This window comes from Nerophis ophidion, linkage group LG09 (genome assembly GCF_033978795.1).
Source record: "Nerophis ophidion isolate RoL-2023_Sa linkage group LG09, RoL_Noph_v1.0, whole genome shotgun sequence".
Taxonomy (NCBI): Eukaryota; Metazoa; Chordata; class Actinopteri; order Syngnathiformes; family Syngnathidae; genus Nerophis; species Nerophis ophidion.
In genome coordinates this window covers 5,442,525-5,468,655 of record NC_084619.1, presented here as the reverse complement: position 1 = coordinate 5,468,655, position 26,131 = coordinate 5,442,525, and the positions used below count along the sequence as shown (strand labels likewise).

Genomic DNA, 26,131 nt, shown 5'->3' with positions numbered 1-26,131 from the left:
TTTGTTTTTTGTATTTTTGGTCCAATATGGCTCTTTGAACATTTTGGGTTGCCGACCCCTGGTCTAGTGCACAATAACTAAGCTCTGGAACACTCTGCCCCTCCATGTTCAAACTGCTTCCACAGTGGAGTGTTTTAAGTCTCGTCTTAAGACCCACTTTTATTCTTTGGCTTTTAACACTACGTGAGTTGTGTGGTCCTCTGTTCTCTGTTGTCCTCTGTGTTTTTTATACACTTTGATTTCTATTTTACTGTTTTAATTGATTTTACCCTTTAAAATAGTTTTTAATCATATTTGTTTTTATATTGTTTTTATTGGTTTTATATTTATTCATTTTTTGTTTTTATTCAGTCATTGGTGGAGCATAATATATATATATATATATATATATATATATATACTTTTTTTATTTAATTTTATTTATTTATTTTTTACAATTGTTTTTAACATGGCTGTGCAGCACTTTGGAAACGTTATTGTTGTTTAAATGTGCTATATAAATAAAGTGGATTGGATTGATTGGATACTTGCCAACCTTGAGACCTCCCATTTCAGGGGGTGGGGGGCGTGGTCGGGGGTTGGGTGAGGGGCTTGGTTAAGAGGGGAGGAGTATATTTACAGCTATCCATCCATTCATATGCTACCGCTTATTTCCTTTGGGATCACGGGCGAAACTGGTGCCTATCTCAGCTACAATCGGGCGGAAGGCGGTGCACACCCTGGACAAGTTGCCAGTATGTGTGAAAATCTTTATTTATAATTGAATCACAGTTATCTTGAAAAACTGGAGAATCTTCAATAGAACATCATACGTGTTAACTGGAGAATCTTCAATAGAACATCATACGTGTTAACTGGAGAATCTTCAATAGAACATCATACGTGTTAACTGGAGAATCTTCAATAGAACATCATACGTGTTAACTGGAGAATCTTCAATAGAACATCATGCGTGTTAACTGGAGAATCTTCAATAGAACATCATACGTGTTAACTGGAGAATCTTCAATAGAACATCATACGTGTTAACTGGAGAATCTTCAATAGAACATCATACGTGTTAACTGGAGAATCTTCAATAGAACATCATACGTGTTAACTGGAGAATCTTCAATAGAACATCATACGTGTTAACTGGAGAATCTTCAATAGAACATCATACGTGTGAACTGGAGAATCTTCAATAGAACATCATACGTGTGAACTGGAGAATCTTCAATAGAACATCATACGTGTTAACTGGAGAATCTTCAATAGAACATCATACGTGTTAACTGGAGAATCTTCAATAGAACATCATACGTGTTAACTGGAGAATCTTCAATAGAACATCATGCGTGTTAACTGGAGAATCTTCAATAGAACATCATACGTGTGAACTGGAGAATCTTCAATAGAACATCATACGTGTTAACTGGAGAATCTTCAATAGAACATCATACGTGTTAACTGGAGAATCTTCAATAGAACATCATACGTATTACCTGGAGAATCTTCAATAGAACATCATACGTGTTAACTGGAAAATCTTCAATAGAACATCATACGTGTTAACTGGAGAATCTTCAATAGAACATCATACGTGTTAACTGGAGAATCTTCAATAGAACATCATACGTGTTAACTGGAGAATCTTCAATAGAACATCATACGTGTTAACTGGAGAATCTTCAATAGAACATCATACGTGTTAACTGGAGATTCTTCAATAGAACATCATACGTGTTAACTGGAGAATCTTCAATAGAACATCACACGTGTTAACTGGAGAATCTTCAATAGAACATCATACGTGTTAACTGGAGAATCTTCAATAGAACATCATATGTGTGAACTGGAGAATCTTCAATAGAACATCATACGTGTTAACTGGAGAATCTTCTATAGAACATCATACGTGTTAACTGGAGATTCTTCAATAGAACATCATACGTGTTAACTGGAGAATCTTCAATAGAACATCATACGTGTTAACTGGAGAATCTTCAATAGAACATCATACGTGTTAACTGGAGAATCTTCAATAGAACATCATACGTGCTAACTGGAGAATCTTCAATAGAACATCATACGTGTTAACTGGAGAATCTTCAATAGAACATCATACGTGTTAACTGGAGAATCTTCAATAGAACATCATACGTGTTAACTGGAGAATCTTCAATAGAACATCATACGTGTTAACTGGAGAATCTTCAATAGAACATCATACGTGTTAACTGGAGAATCTTCAATAGAACATCATATGTGTTAACTGGAGAATCTTCAATAGAACATCATACGTGTTAAATGGAGAATCTTCAATAGAACATCATACGTGTTAACTGGAGATTCTTCAATAGAACATACGTGTTAACTAGAGAATCTTCAATAGAACATCATACGTGTTAAGTGGAGAATCTTCAATAGAACATCATACGTGTTAACTGGAGAATCTTCAATAGAACATCATACGTGTTAACTGGAGAATCTTCAATAGAACATCATACGTGTTAACTGGAGATTCTTCAATAGAACATCATACGTGTTAACTGGAGAATCTTCAATAGAACATCATACGTGTTAACTGGAGATTCTTCAATAGAACATCATACGTGTTAACTGGAGAATCTTCAATAGAACAACATACGTGCTAACTGGAGAATCTTCAATAGAACATCATACGTGTTAACTGGAGAATCTTCAATAGAACATCATACGTGTTAACTGGAGAATCTTCAATAGAACATCATACGTGTTAACTGGAGAATCTTCAATAGAACATCATACGTGTTAACTGGAGAATCTTCAATAGAACATCATACGTGTTAACTGGAGAATCTTCAATAGAACATCATACGTGTTAACTGGAGAATCTTCAATAGAACATCATACGTGCTAACTGGAGAATCTTCAATAGAACATCATACGTGTTAACTGGAGAATCTTCAATAGAACATCATACGTGTTAACTGGAGAATCTTCAATAGAACATCATACGTGTTAACTGGAGAATCTTCAATAGAACATCATACGTGTTAACTGGAGAATCTTCAATAGAACATCATACGTGTTAACTGGAGAATCTTCAATAGAACATCATACGTGTTAACTGGAGAATCTTCAATAGAACATCATATGTGTTAACTGGAGAATCTTCAATAGAACATCATACGTGTTAAATGGAGAATCTTCAATAGAACATCATACGTGTTAACTGGAGATTCTTCAATAGAACATACGTGTTAACTAGAGAATCTTCAATAGAACATCATACGTGTTAAGTGGAGAATCTTCAATAGAACATCATACGTGTTAACTGGAGAATCTTCAATAGAACATCATACGTGTTAACTGGAGAATCTTCAATAGAACATCATACGTGTTAACTGGAGATTCTTCAATAGAACATCATACGTGTTAACTGGAGAATCTTCAATAGAACATCATACGTGTTAACTGGAGATTCTTCAATAGAACATCATACGTGTTAACTGGAGAATCTTCAATAGAACAACATACGTGCTAACTGGAGAATCTTCAATAGAACATCATACGTGTTAACTGGAGAATCTTCAATAGAACATCATACGTGTTAACTGGAGAATCTTCAATAGAACATCATACGTGTTAACTGGAGAATCTTCAATAGAACATCATACGTGTTAACTGGAGAATCTTCAATAGAACATCATACGTGTTAACTGGAGAATCTTCAATAGAACATCATACGTGTTAACTGGAGAATCTTCAATAGAACATCATACGTGCTAACTGGAGAATCTTCAATAGAACATCATACGTGTTAACTGGAGAATCTTCAATAGAACATCATACGTGTTAACTGGAGAATCTTCAATAGAACATCATACGTGTTAACTGGAGAATCTTCCATAGAACATCATACGTGTTAACTGGAGAATCTTCAATAGAACATCATACGTGTTAACTGGAGATTCTTCAATAGAACATCATACGTGTTAACTGGAGAATCTTCAATAGAACATCATACGTGTGAACTGGAGAATCTTCAATAGAACATCGCACGTGTTAACTGGAGAATCTTCAATAGAACATCATACGTGTTAACTGGAGAATCTTCAATAGAACATAATACGTGTTAACTGGAGAATCTTCAATAGAACATCATACGTGTTAACTGGAGAATCTTCAATAGAACATCATACGTGTTAACTGGAGAATCTTCAATAGAACATCATACGTGTTAACTGGAGATTCTTCAATAGGACATCATACGTGTTAACTGGAGAATCTTCAATAGAACATCATACGTGTTAACTGGAGAATCTTCAATAGAACATCATACCTGTTAACTGGAGAATCTTCAATAGAACATCGTACGTGTTAACTGGAGAATCTTCAATAGAACATCGTACGTGTTAACTGGAGAATCTTCAATAGAACATCGTACGTGTTAACTGGAGAATCTTCAATAGAACATCATACGTGTTAACTGGAGAATCTTCAATAGAACATCATACGTGTTAACTGGAGAATCTTCAATAGAACATCATACGTGTGAACTGGAGAATCTTCAATAGAACATCATACGTGTTAACTGGAGAATCTTCAATAGAACATCATACGTGTGAACTGGAGAATCTTCAATAGAACATCATACGTGTTAACTGGAGAATCTTCAATAGAACATCATACGTGTTAACTGGAGAATCTTCAATAGAACATCATACGTGTTAACTGGAGAATCTTCAATAGAACATCATACGTGTTAACTGGAGAATCTTCAATAGAACATCATACGTGTTAACTGGAGAATCTTCAATAGAACATCATACGTGTGAACTGGAGAATCTTCAATAGAACATCATACGTGTTAACTGGAGAATCTTCAATAGAACATCATACGTGTTAACTGGAGAATCTTCAATAGAACATCATACGTGTTAACTGGAGAATCTTCAATAGAACATCATACGTGTTAACTGGAGAATCTTCAATAGAACATCATACGTGTTAACTGGAGAATCTTCAATAGAACATCATACGTGTTAACTGGAGAATCTTCAATAGAACATCATACGTGTTAACTGGAGAATCTTCAATAGAACATCATACGTGTTAACTGGAGAATCTTCAATAGAACATCATACGTGTTAACTGGAGATTCTTCAATAGAACATCATACGTGTTAACTGGAGAATCTTCAATAGAACATCATACGTGTTAACTGGAGAATCTTCAATAGAACATCATACGTGTTAACTGGAGAATCTTCAATAGAACATCATACGTGTTAACTGGAGAATCTTCAATAGAACATCATACGTGTTAACTGGAGAATCTTCAATAGAACATCATACGTGTTAACTGGAGATTCTTCAATAGAACATCATACGTGTTAACTGGAGAATCTTCAATAGAACATCATACGTGTTAACTGGAGAATCTTCAATAGAACATCATACGTGTTAACTGGAGAATCTTCAATAGAACATCATACGTGTTATATCTTGGGCAAACTTTAATGCTCCTTCAAATCCTCTTTTTTTATGGGTACAATCTTCTGAAGCTTACTGAGTGCAACAGATTTCACAGTGCTTGTATTATGTATAACCTAGTATACAGATTAAATTCTAGACTCTGCCAGTGACCACTACTTCTCATAGACATAACACCAGAAGTAAACCTTTATTAGGAGGGAAAAATCGCCATCTAAAGTGTACAAGCTTTGGCATAGCCTGCAGATGCCTGATGATCTGGAATGAGATTGAAGGCTCTATAAAAGAATCACATTCTTTAGACATGTTCAAACATTCTGTTAGTGTTGTCCCGATGCCAATATTTTTCTATTGAGCGTGTATAGCTTGGTTGGTAGAGTGGCCGTGCCAGCAACTTGAGAGTTCCAGGTTCGAATCCTGGTTTTCACCATCCTAGTCACTGCCGTTGTGTCCTTGGGCAAGACACTTTACCCACCTGCTCCCAGTGCCACCCACACTGGTTTAAATGTAACTTAGAATTTGGGTTTCACTATGTAAAAGCGCTTTGAGTCACTAGAGAAAAGCGCTATATAAATACAATTCACTTCACTTGTTTATTTTTCAACAAGTTTTTAGTTCTTTTTATATCTTTTTTTCCAAATAGTTCAAGAAAGACCCACAAATTAGCAATATTTTGCACTGTTATACAATTCAATAAATCAGAAACTGATGACATAGTGCTGTATTTTACTTTATTATCTTTTTTTTTTTTCAACCAAAAATGCTTTGCTCTGATTAGGGGGTACTTGAATTAAAAACATGTTCACAGGGGGTACATCACTGAAAAAAGGTTGAGAACCACTGCTCTAAAAGCTGTAGATGTTATTGTCACATATGCATGCACAGTAGATGGCAGTATTGTCCTGTGTAAGAGTTTCACAACATTGCTGTTTACGGCAGACAAACTGCTTTACGGTAGACGAAAACGTGACTGCTGTTTTTGCCGCGCTGGGAGGACGTTAATGAGACTGCCTAACAATTAACCCACATAAGAAACCAATAACTCTCCCTCGATCATTCTACAGATATAACGTCATTGGGCAGGCACTCTTTTTATATTGTGGGAAAGCGGACGTGAAAACAGGCTGTTGACACGTCACTTGGGTCCGCATGGAGCTGGAGGGGGCGTGGCCTTCAGCTCCGCCTGAATTTCGGGAGAAAATTTGTCCCGGGAGGTTTTCGGGAGAGGCGCTGAATTTCGGGAGTCTCCCGGAAAATCTGGGAGGGTTGGCAAGTATGATAATGATGCTATATGTACGTATAGCTAGCCTGAATAGCATGTTAGCATCGATTAGCTTACAGTGACCAAATATGTTTGATTAGCACTCCACACAACTCACCTTTTATGCATTGATGCACAACGTTAAAAGTTTGGTGGACAAAATGAGACAGAAAAAGAAGTGGCATAAAACACGTCCTAGAAACTCGGAGAAAGTTGTACATGTAAACAAACTACGGTGAGTTCAAGGACCGCCAAAATTAGTAGGACAAAACGGTGCTCGCCAAATACTCGAATCAGTGAAACATGTTTCATACAAACAGTGTGCTTTATAACAATTAGGGAGGTTTGTGTCATGTTTGTCCTCCTACAGAAACCATATTAAAACTAAAAATCATTTTTTTCCCCTCATCTTTTTCCATTTTCATACATTTTTGAAAAAGCTCCAGAAAGCCACTAGGGCGGCGCTAAAGAGCTGCGGGTTGTCGACCCCCGCACTAGACACTTTATTTTGTTGAAGTAGTTATGTGGCATTCAGTACCACAAATCGATCATTTGATTTGCATCAATACCAGCAAATTCTAATTTTGGTAAGATAAGTTTAATGAAAATGTGTTATTGTTAGAGATGTCCGATAATATCGGCCTGGCGATAAATGCTTTTAAATGTAATATCGGAAATTATCGGTGTCTGTTTCAAAATTAGCAGTATCCATCCATCCATCCATCCATTTCCTACCGCTTATTCCCTTTCAGGGTCGCGGGGGGCGCTGGCGCCTATCTCAGCTACAATCGGGCGGAAGGCGGGGTACACCCTGGACAAGTCGCCACCTCATCGCAGGGCCAACACAGATAGACAGACAACATTCACACTCACATTCACTTTTTAAAAAAGTAAAATGTATGACTTTTTAAAAACGCTGCTGTGTACACGGACGTAGGAAGAAGTACAGAGCACCAATAAACCTTAGAGGCACTGCTTTTGTGGTGCATAATATCTACGGTTGTTCACACACACAAATGAATGCAAAGCATACTTGGTCAACAGCCATACAGGTCACACTGAGGGTGGCCGTATAAACAACTTTATTACTGTTACAAATATGCGCCGCACACTGAACCCACACCAAACAAGAAGGACAAACACATTTCAGGAGAACATCCGCACTGTAACACAACAGAACAATACCCAGAAACGCTTGCAGCACTAACTCTACCGGGACGCTACAAAATACACCCCCCACCCACCTCAACCTCCTCATGCTCTCTCAGGGAGAGCATGTCCCAAATTCCAAGCTGCTGTTTTGAGGCATGTTAAAAAAAATAATGCACTTTGTGACTTCAATAACAAATATGGCAGTGCCATGTTGGCATTTTTGTCCATAACTTGAGTTGATTTATTTTGGAAAACCTTGTTACATTGTTTAATGCATCACAACAAAATTAGGCATAATATTGTGTCAATTCCACAACTGTATATATCGGTATCGGTTGATATCGAACTCTGTAGTTAAGCGTTGGACAATATCGGAATATCGGATATCAGCAAAAAAGCCATTATCGGACATCTCTAATTACTTGCTGTGAAACATTTTCAGTTTTATGACCTATTGTCAAAGTATCGGATCAGGACTTGCAAACAGATCGAATGTGAGGCCAAAAATGTTGTTCGGGACATCCCTATTGTTAGAGGTGGGAATCACTGGGCACCTCACGCTTAAAAATCGGTTATTGATGCATCTTTAATTTATATTTATCGATGCATTTTTGCATTTATTTTTGTTTCACTCAACAAGCATTCATCAATTGCAGCTTTTAAAAACAGTGCATTTGGAATAAGAAATACCGTATTTCCTTGAATTGCCGCAGGGCATATAGTATGCACCTGTCTTGAATTACTGCCGGGTCAAACTCGCTTCGCAAAATAATTAGCGCATGCTTAGTATTACCGCCTGGTCAAACTCGTGACGTCACGAGTGACACTTCCCCTGTCATCACTTTCAAAATGGAGGAGGCTGATTTCAATACCGGTAATTTGAAATCGCATAAAGGGAAGAAGATTAAGAGTTATTCAGTAGGATTTAAGGTCCAAGCTTACATCACACTCAAATTTTTACTGCATACCTTTGGTAAGTGTCGAAGTGAGAAGAGGTTTTAAAATAATTAGCGCATGCTTACTTTTACCGCATGCCTTTGGTAAGCGCAGGAGTGAGAAGAGGTTTTAAATTAATTCAAGGAAATACGGTAGTTGAATTGATTCCAATAGCATTTATTAAATTAATGGAAATGTGTGCAAAACTGGGGCATAAGTGGCCTAAAATAAAGGAGCTGGCCGGATCGCTCGGTGAGGTAGCTCACTGCGTTAAGTCACATTTTTGCACTGTCTGCATGTTTTTATCTACAGTAAATAAATATTGGATTATTGACATTTCCTAATCGATTTTACAACCGTCCACGCCCGAATTGCGACGCAACTAAAAATGGATTATTTCCCCCACCTTTACCTACTATCAAAATGACACTGGACAATTTGTTAGCTTTATGCAAATGTTTGTTTACTAAATATTATGCTTTTTCAAACAGCTCAACACGAATGGACACAAACACTCTCATACAGACACAAAGACACACACTATCTCTCACACAAACATGACCGTACTATAAATGATGGTTTGAAAAATACCTGACATGACTTGCTTGATAAAAACGCATGTCCAAAAAAATAGTGGCATTAAAGAGAATTAGCTTTCACTTCTTATCTCGTTAACCTTGACAGCCCTAATTAATATGTAAAACACCATTAACCAGTCTTTATGGTGAAAGATTCCAGCTTTCTTCTTCTAACATCCTTCTTCTCTTAACTTACAACTAATGCAATGTGATTATGTTGTTCTTGGGGCTTTAAAAGTGTTTTTAAAAAGCTACAAAACTAGCGATTCATTTTGATTAGAAAATAGCTTTGATTTATATTCTGTCGCTATTTAATCGATTGGGTGTAACTAAAAAAAAAAAGTTGGTAAGCAGAAAAGCATTTGTTCAAACTTTTTTCCTTAAAATATTTATTAAGGCTAGAAAAGTGTCTCATCTGATTACTCTAATCGGAAGATTACTCGATGAAGCAAACAAACGACATGATTGATTACTCGATTAAGCAAACAGATTACTCGATTAGTTGAACATTCTAATTGATAGATTATTTGATTAATCGAACAAACTATTCGATTGATTACTCGATTAAGCGAACAAACTCATCAATAGATTATTCGCGTAATCGAACAAACTACTCGACAAAATACTCGATTAATCAAACAAACTAATCGATGGATTATTTGATTAATTGAACAAACTACTCGATAGATTACTCGAACAAACCAATCAATATTACTCAATTAAAGAAACTCATCGGAAGATTACTCCATTAAGCGAATAAAGTAATCGCGAGATTACTCATTAAGCGAACAAACTAATCGATGATTAATCTTATTTTCTTAACTTGCACCTCATGCAATGTTATTTGGTTGTTCTTGAGGCTTTTTTTCCTTGTTTTTGCAAAGCTACAAAACTATCAATTCATTTGATTAGAAAATAGCTTTGATTTATATTCTTTCGCCCATTAATCGTTTGAGTGTAACTAAAAAAGTTGGCAAGCAGAAAAATATATGTTTCAATTGTTTTCCCTAAAATCCATATTGAGGCTAGAAAATTCTTTAATCTGATTACTCGAATCAATAGATTACTCGATTAAGCGAACAAACTAATCGATAGATTACATGATTAATCAAACAAACTAATCGATAATTTGATTAATTGAACAAACTATTCGATAGATTAATCGTACAAACTAATTGATAGATTACTCAATTAATCAAACAAATTTATCGATAGATTATTTGATTAATTGAACAAATTACCCGATAGATTATTTGGACAAACCAATCGATATTACTCAATTAATGAAACTCATCGTCAGATTATTCCATTAAGCAAACAAAGTAATCGCAAGATTACTCATTAAGCGAACAAACTAATCGATAGAATAATGGAATAATCTTGTTTTCTTAACTTGCACCTCAGGCAATGTTATTCGGTTGTTTGAGGATTTTCCCCCCCTTGTTTTTACAAAGCTACAAAACTATGGATTAATTGATTACAAAATAGTTTCCATTTATATTCTGTCGCCAATTAATCCTTTGAGTGTAACTAAAAAAAATTGCCAAGCAGAAAAATATTTGTTTGGAGTGTTAATATATATTTATTTACTTATTGACACCATACCCTCAATCTCGTTACCCTGCGTAATGACAATAAAGCTGATCCTGAGGCTTGAAAAATGTTTCATCTGATTGCTCTAATCAATAGATTACTTGATTAAGCGAACAAAAATCTCAATAGATTACTCGATTAATCGAACAAACTACTCAATAGATTGCTTGATTAATCTAACAAACTATAGATTATTCGATTAATTGAACAAACTAGTTGATTAATTGAACAAACTACTCGATAGATTAATCGTACAAACTAATCAATAGTTTACTCAATTAAGTGAACAAACTACTCGATAGATTACTAGATTAATCGACCAAACTGATTTATTATTAGATTAACAGAACAAACTACTTGATAGATTAATCGAACAAACTAATTGATAGATTATTTGATTAATAGAACAAAATACTTGATAGATTAATCGTACAAACTAATAAATAGATTACTCGATTAATCGAACACACCACTTGATAGTTTCTTCGATTAATCAAATAAACTAATTAATATGTTTGATTAATACCACAAATCACTCGATAGATTAATCATACAAACTAATCAATAGATTATTTGATTAATCGAACCAACTACTCGACTAATCGAACAAACTACCCGATAGATTATTTGATTAATCGAACAAACTAATAGATGGATTACTCGATTAATCGAACAAACGAATCAATAGATTATAATACTCAATAGATTAATCGTAAAAAAACTCGTCAATAGATTACTCGATTAATCGAACAAACTAATCAATGCATTATTTGATTAATAGAAAATACTCAATAGATTAATCGTACAAACTAGTCAATAGATTACTCGATTAATCGAACAAACGAATCAATGGATTATTTGATTAATAGAAAATACTCAATAGATTAATCGTACAAACTAGTCAATAGATTATTCGATTAATCGAACAAACTAATCAATAGATTATTTTATCAATCAAACAAACTACTCGATAGAATACTCGATTCATCGAACAAACTAATCAATACATTATTCGATTAATAGAACTACTCGATAGATTAATTGTACAAATGACTCTATAGATTACTCAAACAAATCAATTGATATTACTCAATTAAAAAACTCATCAAATGATTACTCCATTAAGCCAACAAACTAATCGACAGTTTAATCAATTAATTGAAAAAACTAATCAATATATTACTTCATTCTGAAAATAATCAATAGCTGCAACCCTAATTTGCTGATATCTTGCATGAAAGTTGCATTCTATCTGTCTTTAGAAGTCTATTTTTAGTCAAACTAGTTGGACTTTAGAAGGTCTGCTGTTATCTGGACAAGAATGATGGCCTAACCAGCAGCATGACAACATTGATAGTGTTTGTTCGGCGTGATGGAGTCGACCTCACGGCGCTTTGCCCTTCGGTCGTCACTGCTGATGATATCAAAACTTCCATTTTGGTGTTTGTGTGCTGACTGGCTGAGAGACAAACGCTGCGCTCGGCTGCAGCGATTCTGCAGTCTTTGCTGCTAATCTGCTTGCTTTGCTGCACACTCCTTCGTTTTGTTTCTTCTTCCCGCTCCCCGTTATGTTGTTATTATCTAATTGTGGCTTTACCTTTTTGCCCACAGAGGACGTTTTTGGATGCACAAAGAGCAGTGATCGAAGATTTTGCCATGAACAAAAACAAGAAAGAGCGAGAGTTCTACAGCCTGGATGTAGGGGACTCAACCTTTACAGTATTGAAACGATACCAGAACCTAAGACCCATCGGCTCAGGGGCGCAGGGGATCGTCTGGTGAGCGCTTCAAGCTCATTTGTATTCCAGCGAGCCGCCGGTTTCAAATCCTAAATATGTTTTGTCCTTTTTGTTATTCAGCTCAGCCTATGACCAAGTCCTTGAGAGAAACGTCGCCATCAAGAAGCTGAGTCGGCCATTTCAGAACCAGACTCATGCCAAGAGGGCCTTCAGGGAGCTGGTGCTCATGAAATGTGTCAATCACAAAAATGTACGTAAGCAAACAAATTGTTATTACATTTTAGTCCGTTTCGCTCATGTCTTGCCACCCCCACAGATCATCGGCCTGTTAAATGTTTTCACACCTCAAAAATCCCTAGAAGAGTTCCAGGATGTGTAAGTCTCTCTTTTTGTTGGTCTTTCGGAGTGCTGGGGTTTGTTAGGGGAAGCGACGATAGTATTTTCTCTCTTGTATTTTAGATACTTGGTGATGGAGCTGATGGACGCCAACCTTTGTCAGGTCATTCAGATGGAGCTCGACCACGAGAGGCTGTCTTATCTGCTCTATCAGATGTTGTGTGGTATCAAACACCTCCACGCCGCCGGCATCATTCACAGGGTAACTGTTTGCTGATAAGGACTTCCTGCACTTAGGCAGGCCTGTTACTAAGGATGGGTGATATGGTCTAAAATCTCTATCGTGATGTGCGATAATGACGTAGCTCTATATCACGATACATTATTTGGCATATAAATGATAATAGAACCATATCAAAACTGGTTATAAACGCTAATAATTTAGCTGCTGACATTTGCAGTAACATATTTAGACTTTGGTTTGGTTTGTTTTCCCGTGGTGCAAATCGACTGGACCGGACATGGTGTGGAGGTACTGACATCCTTTAATTAGTCACTCAAGGCGGAGAACAAACAAAAGGCGCTCTCAGTGGAGGTACAAAACTTGGCTCTGAAAACAAAAAACATTACTATAACGTAAACTATGGATATAAAACAAAACTTGTGAACTACGGCATGAATAACGAAACTTTACGTGGAACGAGAAAACAGCATGGCTCATCAGCATGGGTAACAAGGGTGTGTAAAGGGGGATGTCGCCAGGCTGACTGCCTGGCAACTACAGGCTTAAATAGGGCTGTGGTGATTAACAGGTGCATGAGTCCAAGTGAATCAGATGCGTGACATGACAGGTGAAAACTAATGAGTTGTCATGGTGACAAAAAACAAACAAGAGTGCACAATGAGTCCAAAACAAACAGAACATCACCACAAAAAATGACAATGACATATTTTTCAGTTGTATTATTTTCACAAAACTATTGTTAATCTATTTTGTGGTTAACTACACAGTACCAAGTAGTAACAGGGGCAGTATCGTCCATGCCATTGCTGATATTATTACTTAATATTTTAAAGACCATTAAATTATTTAAATTTGAATCACAACTGTTATTTGCAGTAACAATATCAATCCTATTTAAATGGTTTATTTATTTCCTTTGATTATATAGACTTTGTATAATAAAGTAAATAGTGCAAAATAACTAAACAAATACTATTGGCATTTATTTAATGAGTTTTTAAACAATAACAAAAACAACAAAAAATGTTTTTTGTGATAATAAAAATATAGATCTAATGATTGCAGTATCAACAATATACTGATACTTGGTATATTACTGTTGATATTTGTATTGATCCCAAATTAATAGTGCAAAAAAAAAAAAACTCCAAAAGCAAACAATGATATTAGCTCCTTTTTCCTGAGTTTGTAATCAAAAACAAAAAAAAAAAATAGGTTTTGTAAAAATAAAAATATGGATCAAATCAATCAATCATTCAATCAAAGTTTACTTTTATAGCCGTCAAATGTCTCAAAGGGCTGCACAAGCCACAACGACATCGGCTAAGATCCCACATCAGGGCAAGAAAAAACTTAACCCACTGTTGTATCAACCAATACTAATACTGTACTCGGTATTGTTACGGTCTATTTGTATGGGTTTTAAGTAAATAGTGCAATTAAATAAGCAAGCAAAACTGCTATAGGATTTTATTTCCTGAGTTTGTAAACGATAACAAAAACAACAAAAAACATTTTTTTGATCATAAAATAATCGATTTAATCACTGTATAATGGACCAATACTGGTATTATACTTGGAATTGTCACTGTCTTTGTTTATTACTTTTGAGTTAATAGTGCAATTAACTAAATAAAAGCAAAAAACACTAGTTGCTTTTATTTTGTGAGTTTGTAAACAATAACAAAACAACAAACGTTTTTTTGATCCTACAAACCCCGCGAGCACCAAACCCCGCCTACCTCAACCACGCAAGGGGGGGGTTGGTGCTCGCGGGGTGTGTAACATAGTCAGGAGGTGTCATGGATGCAAAGGATTCTGGGTATTTGTTGTGTTGCATTTATGTTGTGTTACTGTGAGGATTTTCTCCCGTAATGTGTTTGTCATTCTTCTTTTGTGTGGGTTCACAATGTTGGCGCATATTAGTAGGAGTGTTAAAGTTGTCTATATCACAACCGTCACTGTACTCTGTCACCCAGTATTTCTTGCAATATCATACATGTGCCGATAGAAGAAGCGAAATGCATGTGTCCGGTCGGCACGCAAATAGCATTCCGTAAATGGCGGGCGCGATGACGTTCAAGAGGACGTCAAGAGTAATATCATCACGGCACGCCCTTAATATTGTGGTCCGAGTGAAAATTGGAGAGCGTTTACTCCGGGTTATCTCAGGGAGAGGCATTGAATTCCGGAATCCCCCCCGCAACAATCTGGGGGGTCGGCGATTGTGCAGCTGAGCCGCATCAGAGTTGCCAAAGAGCGGCATGTGGCTCCGGAGCCGCGGGTTGACGACCCCTGGTTTGGATAGAAAGAGCTGGGCTTTGTACTCATGCACATGCGTCCTACCTGAAATTGCCATATAATCAATGCGATGTTAACAAAGCATGTTTGGCTCATGCACAAGCACTTGCATTCACTCACAACATGGACCAGGGGTAGGGAACCTGCGGCTCTAGTGCCAGATGTGGCTCTTTTGATGACTGCATCTGGCTCTCAGATAAATCTTAGCTGACATTGCTTAACACAATAAGTAACAAATGATTCCGCTGGTAATCACAGGGTTAAAAATAACGTTCAAAATTAAAAACATTCTCATGCATTTTATTCCATCAATCCAAGAAGTCGCATTAATGGTAAGAAGTATTTCATTTATTATTTGTTAGCTTCAGAATAACAATGTTATTAAAAAGAATAAGAGACTTATGCTCTAAAAATGTTGGTCTAACTTTAAAAAATGCGCACATTTAGTTGTATTCAGTGTTAAAAAATATTGGTAACACTTTAGAAACGGGAACATATTCTAAGTAACAAAGACTTAATTAAGAGTTATTTGGACACTAGGGGACCATATAAGGGTTAGGGTTACTAATAAGCAATAATTCTGAGGTTATAAGGGAAGACTCTTAGTTAATGGCTTACTGCTTGTAAAATAAGGCCATGCAGAAAAAGGCATTAATAAGTACTTAAAAATGACTAATTAAGAGCCAATATGTTACGAATTTGCATGTTAATAAGCAACTAATTAATGGTGAATATGTTCCCCATATCAAAGTATTACCAAAATATAATATGGCTCTCACGGAAATACGTTTGGCTTTCATGGCTCTCTCAGCCAAAAAGGTTCCCGACCCCTGACATAGACATACCATATTATTTGTAGCAAAATGATACAACTCACAGGTGACGGGCTGACAGATCGTCAGCAGAGCTCCAGACTTGATTTTAAGACATGTCGCGAAGCCTCGGGTCTCTAAACTGATGTGATTCCCCCCCCCTGTCTTTAGGACTTGAAACCCAGCAACATTGTCGTCAAGTCAGATTGCACACTGAAGATTTTGGACTTCGGCTTGGCTCGAACAGCCGCTACGGGCCTCCTGATGACACCTTACGTGGTGACGCGCTACTACAGAGCACCAGAAGTCATCCTGGGCATGGGCTACCAAGCCAACGGTTAGTGTTTATGTGGGGGGAAAAAAAACAGCGTACTGCAACTCGGTCTGTGAGCTCACTAACCAGCATTGGCCTAACCTGTGTGTTCCTCTCACTTCTTACCTGTTATGTTAACTACTAGTGGACATTTGGTCCGTGGGCTGCATACTGGCTGAAATGGTTCGCCATAAAATCCTTTTCCCCGGACGGGATTGTATCCTTGTGGGTTCCGACTTGCCTCATCCTGCATTATTTGATGAATTCTAACAGACTTTGCCAAGTATTTGACTCATTAACTTCTCTAATCTATCCTGCATGATTTGCATGTTTTTCCATTTCCAGATATTGTATTGTACTAAAACCATCATGTTGCCATTATTTTGTGTATGTTTTGACCATCACTCTTTTGTTTGCATGTGCATGCACTTCTGTATCATCTATAAACGTCCACCCCCAGTGGATGTATGGTCAGTAGGCTGCATAGTGGCCGAGATGATCAGGGGAAGTGTGTTGTTCCCCGGCACTGATCGTATCCTTCCCCCATCATGTGCGTGCTCCAATGTGTCGCCGCTTCATTCCGTGTGAAAAAAAATCATACACTTTCCATTTCACCTCCACTTTCCACATTCCATTTTTTTTAACCATCATTTGCAGTTGTGAAGTTGGGTTTTTGTTAATGACTAAAGTTTATTATTATTGTAGTCCCATTTAGTTCCTGTAGGAGCAACAGTGAGCCTCTGTCATTCAACGGCAGCCGTCTAACCCAGTGGTTCTCTAATGGGGGGACGTGATATCCCATCCATCCATTTTCTACCGCTTATTTCCTTTCGGGGTGGCGGGGGGGGCGCTGGCACCTATCTTAGCTACAATCGAGCGGAAGGCGGGGTACACCCTGGACAAGTTGCCACCTCATCGCAGGGCCAACACAGATAGACATACAACATTCACACTAGGGCCAATTTAGTGTTGCCAATCAACCTATCCCCAGGTGCATGTCTTTGGAAGTGGGAGGAAGCCGGAGTACCCGGAGGGAACCCACGCAGTCACGGGGAGAACATGCAAAATCCACACAGAAAGATCCCGAACCTGGATTTGAACCCAGGACTGCAGGAACTTCGTATTGTGAGGCAGACGCACTAACCCCTCTGCCACCGTGAAGCCCGTTTTTGTTAATGACTAAAGTTTATTATTATTGTAGTCCCATTTAGTTCCTGTAGGAGCAACAGTGAGCCTCTGTCATTCAACGGCAGCCGTCTAACCCAGTGGTTCTCTAATGGGGGGACGTGATATCCCATCCATCCATTTTCTACCGCTTATTCCCTTTCGGGGTGGCGGGGGGGCGCTGGCGCCTATCTCAGCTGCAATCGGGCAGAAGGCGGGGTACACCCTGGACAAGTCGCCACCTCATCACAGGGCCAACACAGATAGACAGACAACATTCACACACTAGGGCCAATTTAGTGTTGCCAATCAACCTATCCCCAGGTGCATGTCTTTGGAAGTGGGAGGAAGCCGGAGTACCCGGAGGGAACCCACGCAGTCACTTAGAGAACATGCAAACTCCACACAGAAAGATCCCGAACCTGGATTTGAACCCAGGACTGCAGGACCTTCGTATTGTGAGGCAGACGCACTAACCCCTCTGCCACCGTGAAGCCCATTGTGGAGAAAAAGTGAACTTTTTCTCCGTCTAACCCAGTGGTTCTCTAATGGGGGGACGTGATGTATATTTTTTTAAATATTCTAAAAATAGCAACAATTCAAAAATCCTTTTTGAATATATTTAGTGCATAATACTTCGACGAAATATGAATGTAAGTTCATAAACTGTGAAAAGAAATGCAACAATGCAATATTCAGTGTTGACAGCTAGATTTTTTTGTGGACATGTTCCATAAATATTGATGTTAAAGATTTCTTTTTTTGTGAAGAAATGTTTAGAATTAAGTCCATGAATCCAGATGGATCTCTATTACAATCCCCAGTTGATGATTACTTCTATGTGTAGAAATCTTTATTTATAATTGAATCACTAGTTGTTTTTATATCATTGCTCGGTTGGTAGAGTGGCCGTGCCAGCAACATAAAGGGTTGCAGGTTCGATTCCCGCTTCCGCCATCCTAGTCAGTGCCGTTGTGTCCTTGGGCAAGACACTTTACCCACCTGCTCCCAGTGCCACCCACACTGGTTTAAATGTAACTTAGATATTGGGTTTCACTATGTAAAGCGCTTTGAGTCACTAGAGAAAAGCGCTATATAAATATAATTCACTTCACTTCACATCCTAATAGTTCAAGAAAGACCACTACAAATGAGCAATATTTTGCACTGTTATACAATTTAATAAATCAGAAACTGCTGACATAGTGCTGTATTTTACTTCTTTATCTCTTTTTTTCAACCAAAAATGCTTTGCTCCGATTAGGGGGTACTTGAATTGCTGTAGGGCAGGGGTGGTCGATCTCGGAGGGTGTGTCAGTCGATCTCAAGCCAGGCATTAAAAAATAGACATAAAAATGAGCAATCATCAATCATACCAAGACTTCACTTTCGTCAGTTGTTTGACATTCTCGGCACCCGAGGATCTTGTGAGATGACGCTGGCTGCTGCGAGCTCATATTTAAGAAAAAAATCACTAACAGGGCGGACGCAGAGAAACACATTTTATTTCTAGAGACTGCGTACCTACTGTCAAAACTCTAAAGACCGACAGCACAGTTCCTGTCTTCACCATAAAAGACCTGTTTCATCCTGCCTGTGCTAACAAAATAAGAGTCTCAGAAAGCTAGCGTGCACAAGCTAGCAAGCTACGGAGTTTGATGCCAATGTATTTCTCCCCCGCCCTCAGCGACCGCTTTCTCACTTGCTTGCCCACCCGCACACTCACTGACGTCACTCACCTGCTGCCAGACATTAAAGGGCCACACACATATGCTACTCTCATAACAAAGTGTTTAAAAACCAGTATGCAAGTTGGACAAATGAGATGCCAAATCCAACCACTTTCATGTGGTATTGGACAGAAAGGAGGACTTTTTTTTTCCTCCATTTGAAAATGCGGACGTTATCAGCACCACTGTCTTATTCCAATCAATGCAAGTCATCAGAATCAGGTAATACACCAACTTATATTCTTGTCTTCGTGAAAGAAAGGAATCTATGTGTGTTAAACATGCTTGTATTATCATTAAACACCATTAACTTGTTAACAAAAATGTCTCTTTCATAAATAGATAAATATAAATTATAAATAGGAATGAGGTAGATCTCCTCGGCTTGGTCAATTGAAAAGTAGCTCACCTGCAGAAAAAGTGTGAGCGCCCCTGCTGTAGGGGCTTTATTTACTAAAGCGTTGCGTGAACTAAAACACGATAAACTTGATACCAAGAGAAAATTCAAATATGTTACGTAGTGTTGTCCCGATACCAATATTTTGGTACTGGTAATAGAATTCTTTCGATACTTTTTGTTACTTTATGATAATGGTTCTCAACCTTTTTTCAGTGATGTACTGTACCCCCTGTGAACATGTTTTTAATTCAAGTACCCCCTAATCAGAGCAAAGCATTTTTGGTTGAAAAAAAAAGATAAAGAAGTAAAATACCGCACTATGTCATCAGTTTCTGATTTATTAAATTGTACAACAGTGCAAAATATTGATCATTTGTAGTGGTCTTTCTTGAACTATTTTGGAAAAAAAGATATAAGAATAACAAAAAAAATTGTTGAAAAATAGAAAAGTGATTCAATTATAAATAAATATTTCTACACATAGAAGTAATCATCAACTTAAAGTGCCCTCTTTGGGGATTGTAATAAAGATCCATCTGGATTCATGAACTTTATTCTAAACATTTCTTCACAAAAAAAGAAATCTTCAAGATCAATATTTATGGAACATGTCCACAAAAAATAGAGCTGTCAACACTGAATATTGCATTGTTGCATTTCTTTTCACGGTTTATAAACTGACATTCATATTTTGTTGAAGTATTATTCAATAAATATATTTATAAAGGATTTTTGAATTGTTGCTATTTTTTAGAATATTTTTAAAAAATCTCACGTACCCCTTGGCATACCTTCAAGTACCCCCAGGGGTACGCGTAACCCCATTTGAGAACCACTGCTTTATGGTACTTTTCTAAATAAAGGGGACCAGAAAATTTGCATTATTGGCTTTATTTTAACAAAAAAATATTTCAGTACATTAAACATATGTTTCTTATTGCAAGTTTGTCCTTAAATAAAATAGTGAACATACGAGAAAACTTGTCTTTTAGTAGTAAGTAAGCAAACAAAAGCTCCTAATTTAGCTGCTGACATATGCAGTAACATATTGTGTCATTTATCATTCTGTTATTTTGTCAAAATTATGAGGGACAAGATGTGAAAATGAATTATTAATGTACTTGTTGGTTTACTGTTAATATCTGCTTACTATCTCTTTTAACATGTCCTATCTACACTTCTGTTAAAATGTAATAATCACTTATTCTTCTGTTGTTTGATACTTTACATTAGTTTTGGATAGTTTTGGGACGGCGTGGAGCAGTGGGAGAGTGGCCGTGCGCAACCCGAGGGGCCCTGGTTCAAATCCCACCTAGTACCAACCTCGTCACGTCTGTTGTGTCCTGAGCAAGACACTTCACCCTTGCTCCTGATGGGTGCTGGTTGGCGCCTTGCATGGCAGCTCCCTCCATCAGTGTGTGAATGTGTGTGTGAATGGGTAAATGTGGAAGTAGTGTCAAAGCGCTTTGAGTACCTTGAAGGTAGAAAAGCGCTATACAAGTACAACCCATTATGATACCACAAATTTGGGTGTCAATCCGATACCAAGTAGTTACAGGATCATACATTGGTCATATTCAAAGTCCTCGTTTATAAGCGTAATTTAAATGAAAGAAGATGTTGTGATGCCAAAAAATACCGACCTAATCCTAGTAGTATCAACTAGGTACGCTACTGTACTTGTTATAATTATAATAGATGTTAGGTGTAGATGCACCAAGGGCGTTTATTTACATTTTGGACCTCGGGAAGCTACGCTGTGTAGTGAAGCATGTTTAGCTATTCCCCGTCCTGAAAGAAACTTACTTTATTTGTCACCAAATAGGCAAGGACTAATACTTTTCAGAGTCTGTATCGTACTGAAAATAATTCATTAGTATCGCGGTACAATATTAATACTGGTATACCGTACAACCCTATTATGACGCGGTGTGATTTGTCCGCACTCCCTGTATTGCATTTTTTTTAGCACGTTTGAACACACGGCTGTAAGAAAGTAGTGCTCTCTGCAAATACACACGATGGACAGAGGACAGATGCGTCTAATACAAAATATTAGACACATCGTCTATTCAGCAACATACTTTTATAATTTCATAGCTGCTGGATGACTTAAAGGGCTGATTAAAACAAAATTTAATTGATACGTTTTGGTGGCATTTAATAATTATTTTAATGACTAAAATGTATATTCTTAAAAACTTCTTGAAGTATGCATTTTTTGCATCCGGAGCACAGTAGCCCAGCCCACCTCCCATGCAGCTTCAGCGGTCAAAAATATATAAATATTTTTTTTATACGGATGCAGTGCACGACTGCTATTAAAATGCCCATAACAAGGTGGTTCATGTCTGCTGCTTGTTTGAAAACATAGCAAAACGCCACAGGCGCGATAACATGAATCTGCCGTAAATGAGTGTCTCCATGGCGACGTCCCCCTACGGTACATGCAAAATCCTCAAGATCGGCACCACTTTTCAATTGCTTCCGTAGTCTCAGTAGATCACCCGCAACACGGGCACTAATACTACGCGCTATTTCATACATTGCGCAAGCTGTTTAGCGTGAGGTATTTGGATCTTAGCACACTTAGGTGTTTTGTTTTTTTTAAAGTGAATTGAGCTGTGTGAAAAAATATTAAGTCCAGCTTTTTGTGTTTTTGTCAGGAAAAATGGTAGCGCAAGCAATATAGTAAAGTTGCATGTTTTGCCAAATTGTCACCGTTTCGTATTTAGCGTTTAGATTAGATAGTACTTTATTTATTCCGTCAGGAAAATTCAAATTTTCAGCACAATCCCATTCAAGATAAGACAAACATTACAGGGAGACAGAACAGGATCGCTGACGGGTCTGCCGGCTTCCTGCGCCCCTTACAAAAAAGATGAGATACAGGTAAACAGGGGGGGGGGGATATGGGAGAAAAAAATAGAAGATTAAAATAAAATAAAAAATCGGTCGTAGCCTGGGCCCTGGAGAAGGGGTGCAGACTGAGGCCAAGGGAAAAAAAAAAAACCTCATAGCCATAGTACACATCCCTCTTGCATGTGTGTAAGAGGGAAACATCAAACATCAAAGAACACAAGAGGGAAACATCAAAGAACACGGAGGACATTAAAGACATTAAAGCAGCAGATACAACCAGACACTTCTACATACAGCTATTGAATAAAACGTAAACGAAACACATCCACTGTGGTGGCCTCTGCGGTGTTCCACGCTGGGGTGGAGGGAGCATGGCCAGAGACAGGAGCAGACCCAACAAAGCAACCAAGACAGCCGACTCCACTCTCGGCCAGTGTCCAGTCCGCATGGATGAGCGAGGATACGTCCAAGGTGACTGAGGTGGCTCACCCAGCCAAGACACCGCGAAGCCTCTCCGTCCCAGCGCTCAGTGTTAGCTCCGCAGCCCTGTCCCCCTCATCCGCATCTCCTCCAGTCCCTCCAAACCGACTCTGGTGTAGCAGAGACCCAGCAGCGGGTCTCCATGGCCAAAAGGCTCCCGGGAGGCAGATCCAGAAGTCCACAAAAAAAGCACTACAGAGGTCACGAAAGTACCACCCCTTGTCACACAGTCCCAAAGGGTCCCGGACTAGAAGAGTTATTCCAGTAAACACACATCACCACATCTAAAAGCTGCAATATGAGGAGGAACTGTTGAATGTTAGTCTAATTTTGTTAAAGTGTTATGTCTGCAGGAGTACTTTTTCCTTAATATGCACGCCTCCCAGACATTGATCAGTGGAACAAAGTCATCGAGCAGCTCGGCACGCCAACTCAGGACTTTCTCATGAAACTCAACCAGTCGGTGAGAACGTACGTGGAAAACCGGCCTCGCTACGCCGGATACAGCTTTGAGAAACTCTTCCCGGACGTTCTCTTCCCTGCCGATTCCGACCACAACAAACTGAAAGGTGCCATTTTTCTTCTAACTGGTGTTATCAGAGGCGATTCCTCAAAGCAGACTGTAACCGAGAGCTTTGTCTCACCCCCTCAGCAAGCCAGGCAAGAGATCTTTTATCCAAGATGTTAGTGATCGACGCCTCCAAGCGCATATCTGTAGACGAGGCCCTGCAGCACCCCTATATCAACGTTTGGTACGACCCAGCCGAAGTGGAGGCGGTATGTTGACTGCATGACAGAGTTTTCGTCACTTTTTTTGTCGAGTCCTATTCAAGCCCTCCTCTTCTCCTTATTGTCTTCTCCAGCCCCCGCCCAAGGTTCTTGACAAGCAGCTGGATGAGAGGGAGCATACTGTGGAGGAGTGGAAAGGTTTAATAGCAACTTATCACTTTTTTATTGTCACACTGCAAAAACTGAAATCTAAGTAAGATTACATACCTGAAATTATTTTCTGTCTGATAAGAAACTTTTCTCACCAAGCAGATTTTATATTAGAGGGTTCCACTCCTCAGCCTTCCCGGTAAGGTTTATTCAGGTGTACTGGAGAGGAGGCTACGTCGGATAGTCGAACCTCGGATTCAGGAGGAACAGTGTGGTTTTCGTCCTGGTCGTGGAACTGTGGACCAGCTCTATACTCTCGGCAGGGTTCTTGGGGGTGCATGGGAGTTTGCCCAACCAGTCTACATGTGCTTTGTGGACTTGGAGAAGGCATTCGACCGTGTCCCTCGGGAAGTCCTGTGGGGAGTGCTCAGAGAGTATGGGGTATCGGACTGTCTTATTGTGGCGGTCCGCTTCCTGTATGATCAGTGCCAGAGCTTGGTCCGCATTGCCGGCAGTAAGTCGAACACATTTCCAGTGAGGGTTGGACTCTGCCAAGGCTGTCCTTTGTCACCGATTCTGTTCATAACTTTTATGGACAGAATTTCTAGGCACAGTCAAGGCGTTGAGGGGTTCCGGTTTGGTAACCGCAGGATTAGGTCTCTGCTTTTTACAGATGATGTGGTCCTGATGGCTTCATCTGACCGGGATCTTCAGCTCTCGCTGGATCGGTTCGCAGCCGAGTGTGAAGCGACCGGAATGAGAATCAGAACCTCCAAGTCCGAGTCCATGTTTCTCGCCCGGAAAAGGGTGGAATGCCATCTCCGGGTTGGGGAGGAGACCCTGCCCCAAGTGGAGGAGTTCAAATACCTAGGAGTCTTGTTCACGAGTGAGGGAAGAGTGGATCGTGAGATTGACAGGCGGATCGAAGCGCCGTCTTCAGTAATGCGGACGTTGTACCGATCCGTTGTGGTGAAGAAGGAGCTGAGCCGGAAGGCAAAGCTCTCAATTTACCGGTCGATCTACATTCCCATCCTCACCTATGGTCATGAGCTTTGGGTCATGACCGAAAGGATAAGATCACGGGTACAAGCGGCCCAAATGAGTTTCCTCCGCCGTGTGGCGGGGCTCTCCCTTAGAGATAGGGTGAGAAGCTCTGCCATCCGCGAGGAACTCAATGTAAAGCCGCTGCTCCTTCACATCGAGAGGAGCCAGATGAGGTGGTTCGGGCATCTGGTCAGGATGCCACCCGAACGCCTCCCTAGGGAGGTGTTTAGGGCACGTCCAACTGGTAGGAGGCCACGGGGAAGACCCAGGACATGTTGGGAAGACTATGTCTCCCGGCTGGCCTGGGAACGCCTCGGGATCCCCCGGGAAGAGCTAGACGAAGTGGCTGGGGAGAGGGAAGTCTGGGTTTCCCTGCTTAGGCTGTTGCCCCCGCGACCCGACCTCGGATAAGCGGAAGATGATGGAGGGATGGATGGGTTTTACTTGTTTCAAGGGTTTTGGTCCTAAATTATCCCCGTAAGATGTTACAGCTTATTGCTGAGATTTTATGACCTATATTGAGTAAAACATGCTTGAAGTGTTGCAAAGCTGTGAAATCAACACCCACATGTATAAAACTACTTTTTTAAAGTGATAATTTCTTACTTCAAGCATGAAAAAAAAATCGTGATACTGAGCGCATATCATTATGTCAAGATAATGGCACTAGCATTTACTTAAGAATATTTTTCAACAGCAGAGCTTGTACAGTAAGTACTGTTGTATTATGTTGGTGAGCAATAATCAGTGGTGCTGTTGAAAAGCAAACTTTATGTTCTTTTTTAAATGTATGCGCCATGTTTGCTTAAGATGAGCAAAACACGTAAATATGAAAATGTTATTGGAAA

General features: G+C 38.9%; 1 protein-coding gene across 6 annotated transcripts in view; it reads left to right on the top strand.

Moving 5' to 3' along the window:
* Window positions 1-26,131, top strand: part of LOC133558939 (mitogen-activated protein kinase 8-like) — a 74,937-nt gene that overhangs the window by 31,286 nt on the left and 17,520 nt on the right. For 3 of the 6 annotated variants that reach the window (XM_061910133.1, XM_061910135.1, XM_061910137.1), the window contains 9 exons: window positions 12,591-12,757; window positions 12,839-12,968; window positions 13,035-13,093; window positions 13,178-13,316; window positions 16,583-16,748; window positions 17,185-17,256; window positions 23,747-23,929; window positions 24,013-24,137; window positions 24,224-24,287. In XM_061910133.1, coding sequence (XP_061766117.1) covers window positions 12,591-12,757; window positions 12,839-12,968; window positions 13,035-13,093; window positions 13,178-13,316; window positions 16,583-16,748; window positions 17,185-17,256; window positions 23,747-23,929; window positions 24,013-24,137; window positions 24,224-24,287 — 1,105 coding nt within the window. Of the gene's footprint in view, window positions 1-12,590; window positions 12,758-12,838; window positions 12,969-13,034; window positions 13,094-13,177; window positions 13,317-16,582; window positions 16,749-16,869; window positions 16,942-17,184; window positions 17,257-23,746; window positions 23,930-24,012; window positions 24,138-24,223; window positions 24,288-26,131 lie in introns of all 6 variants that reach the window. The other 3 variants (XM_061910138.1, XM_061910139.1, XM_061910134.1) reach the window with 2 other exon arrangements.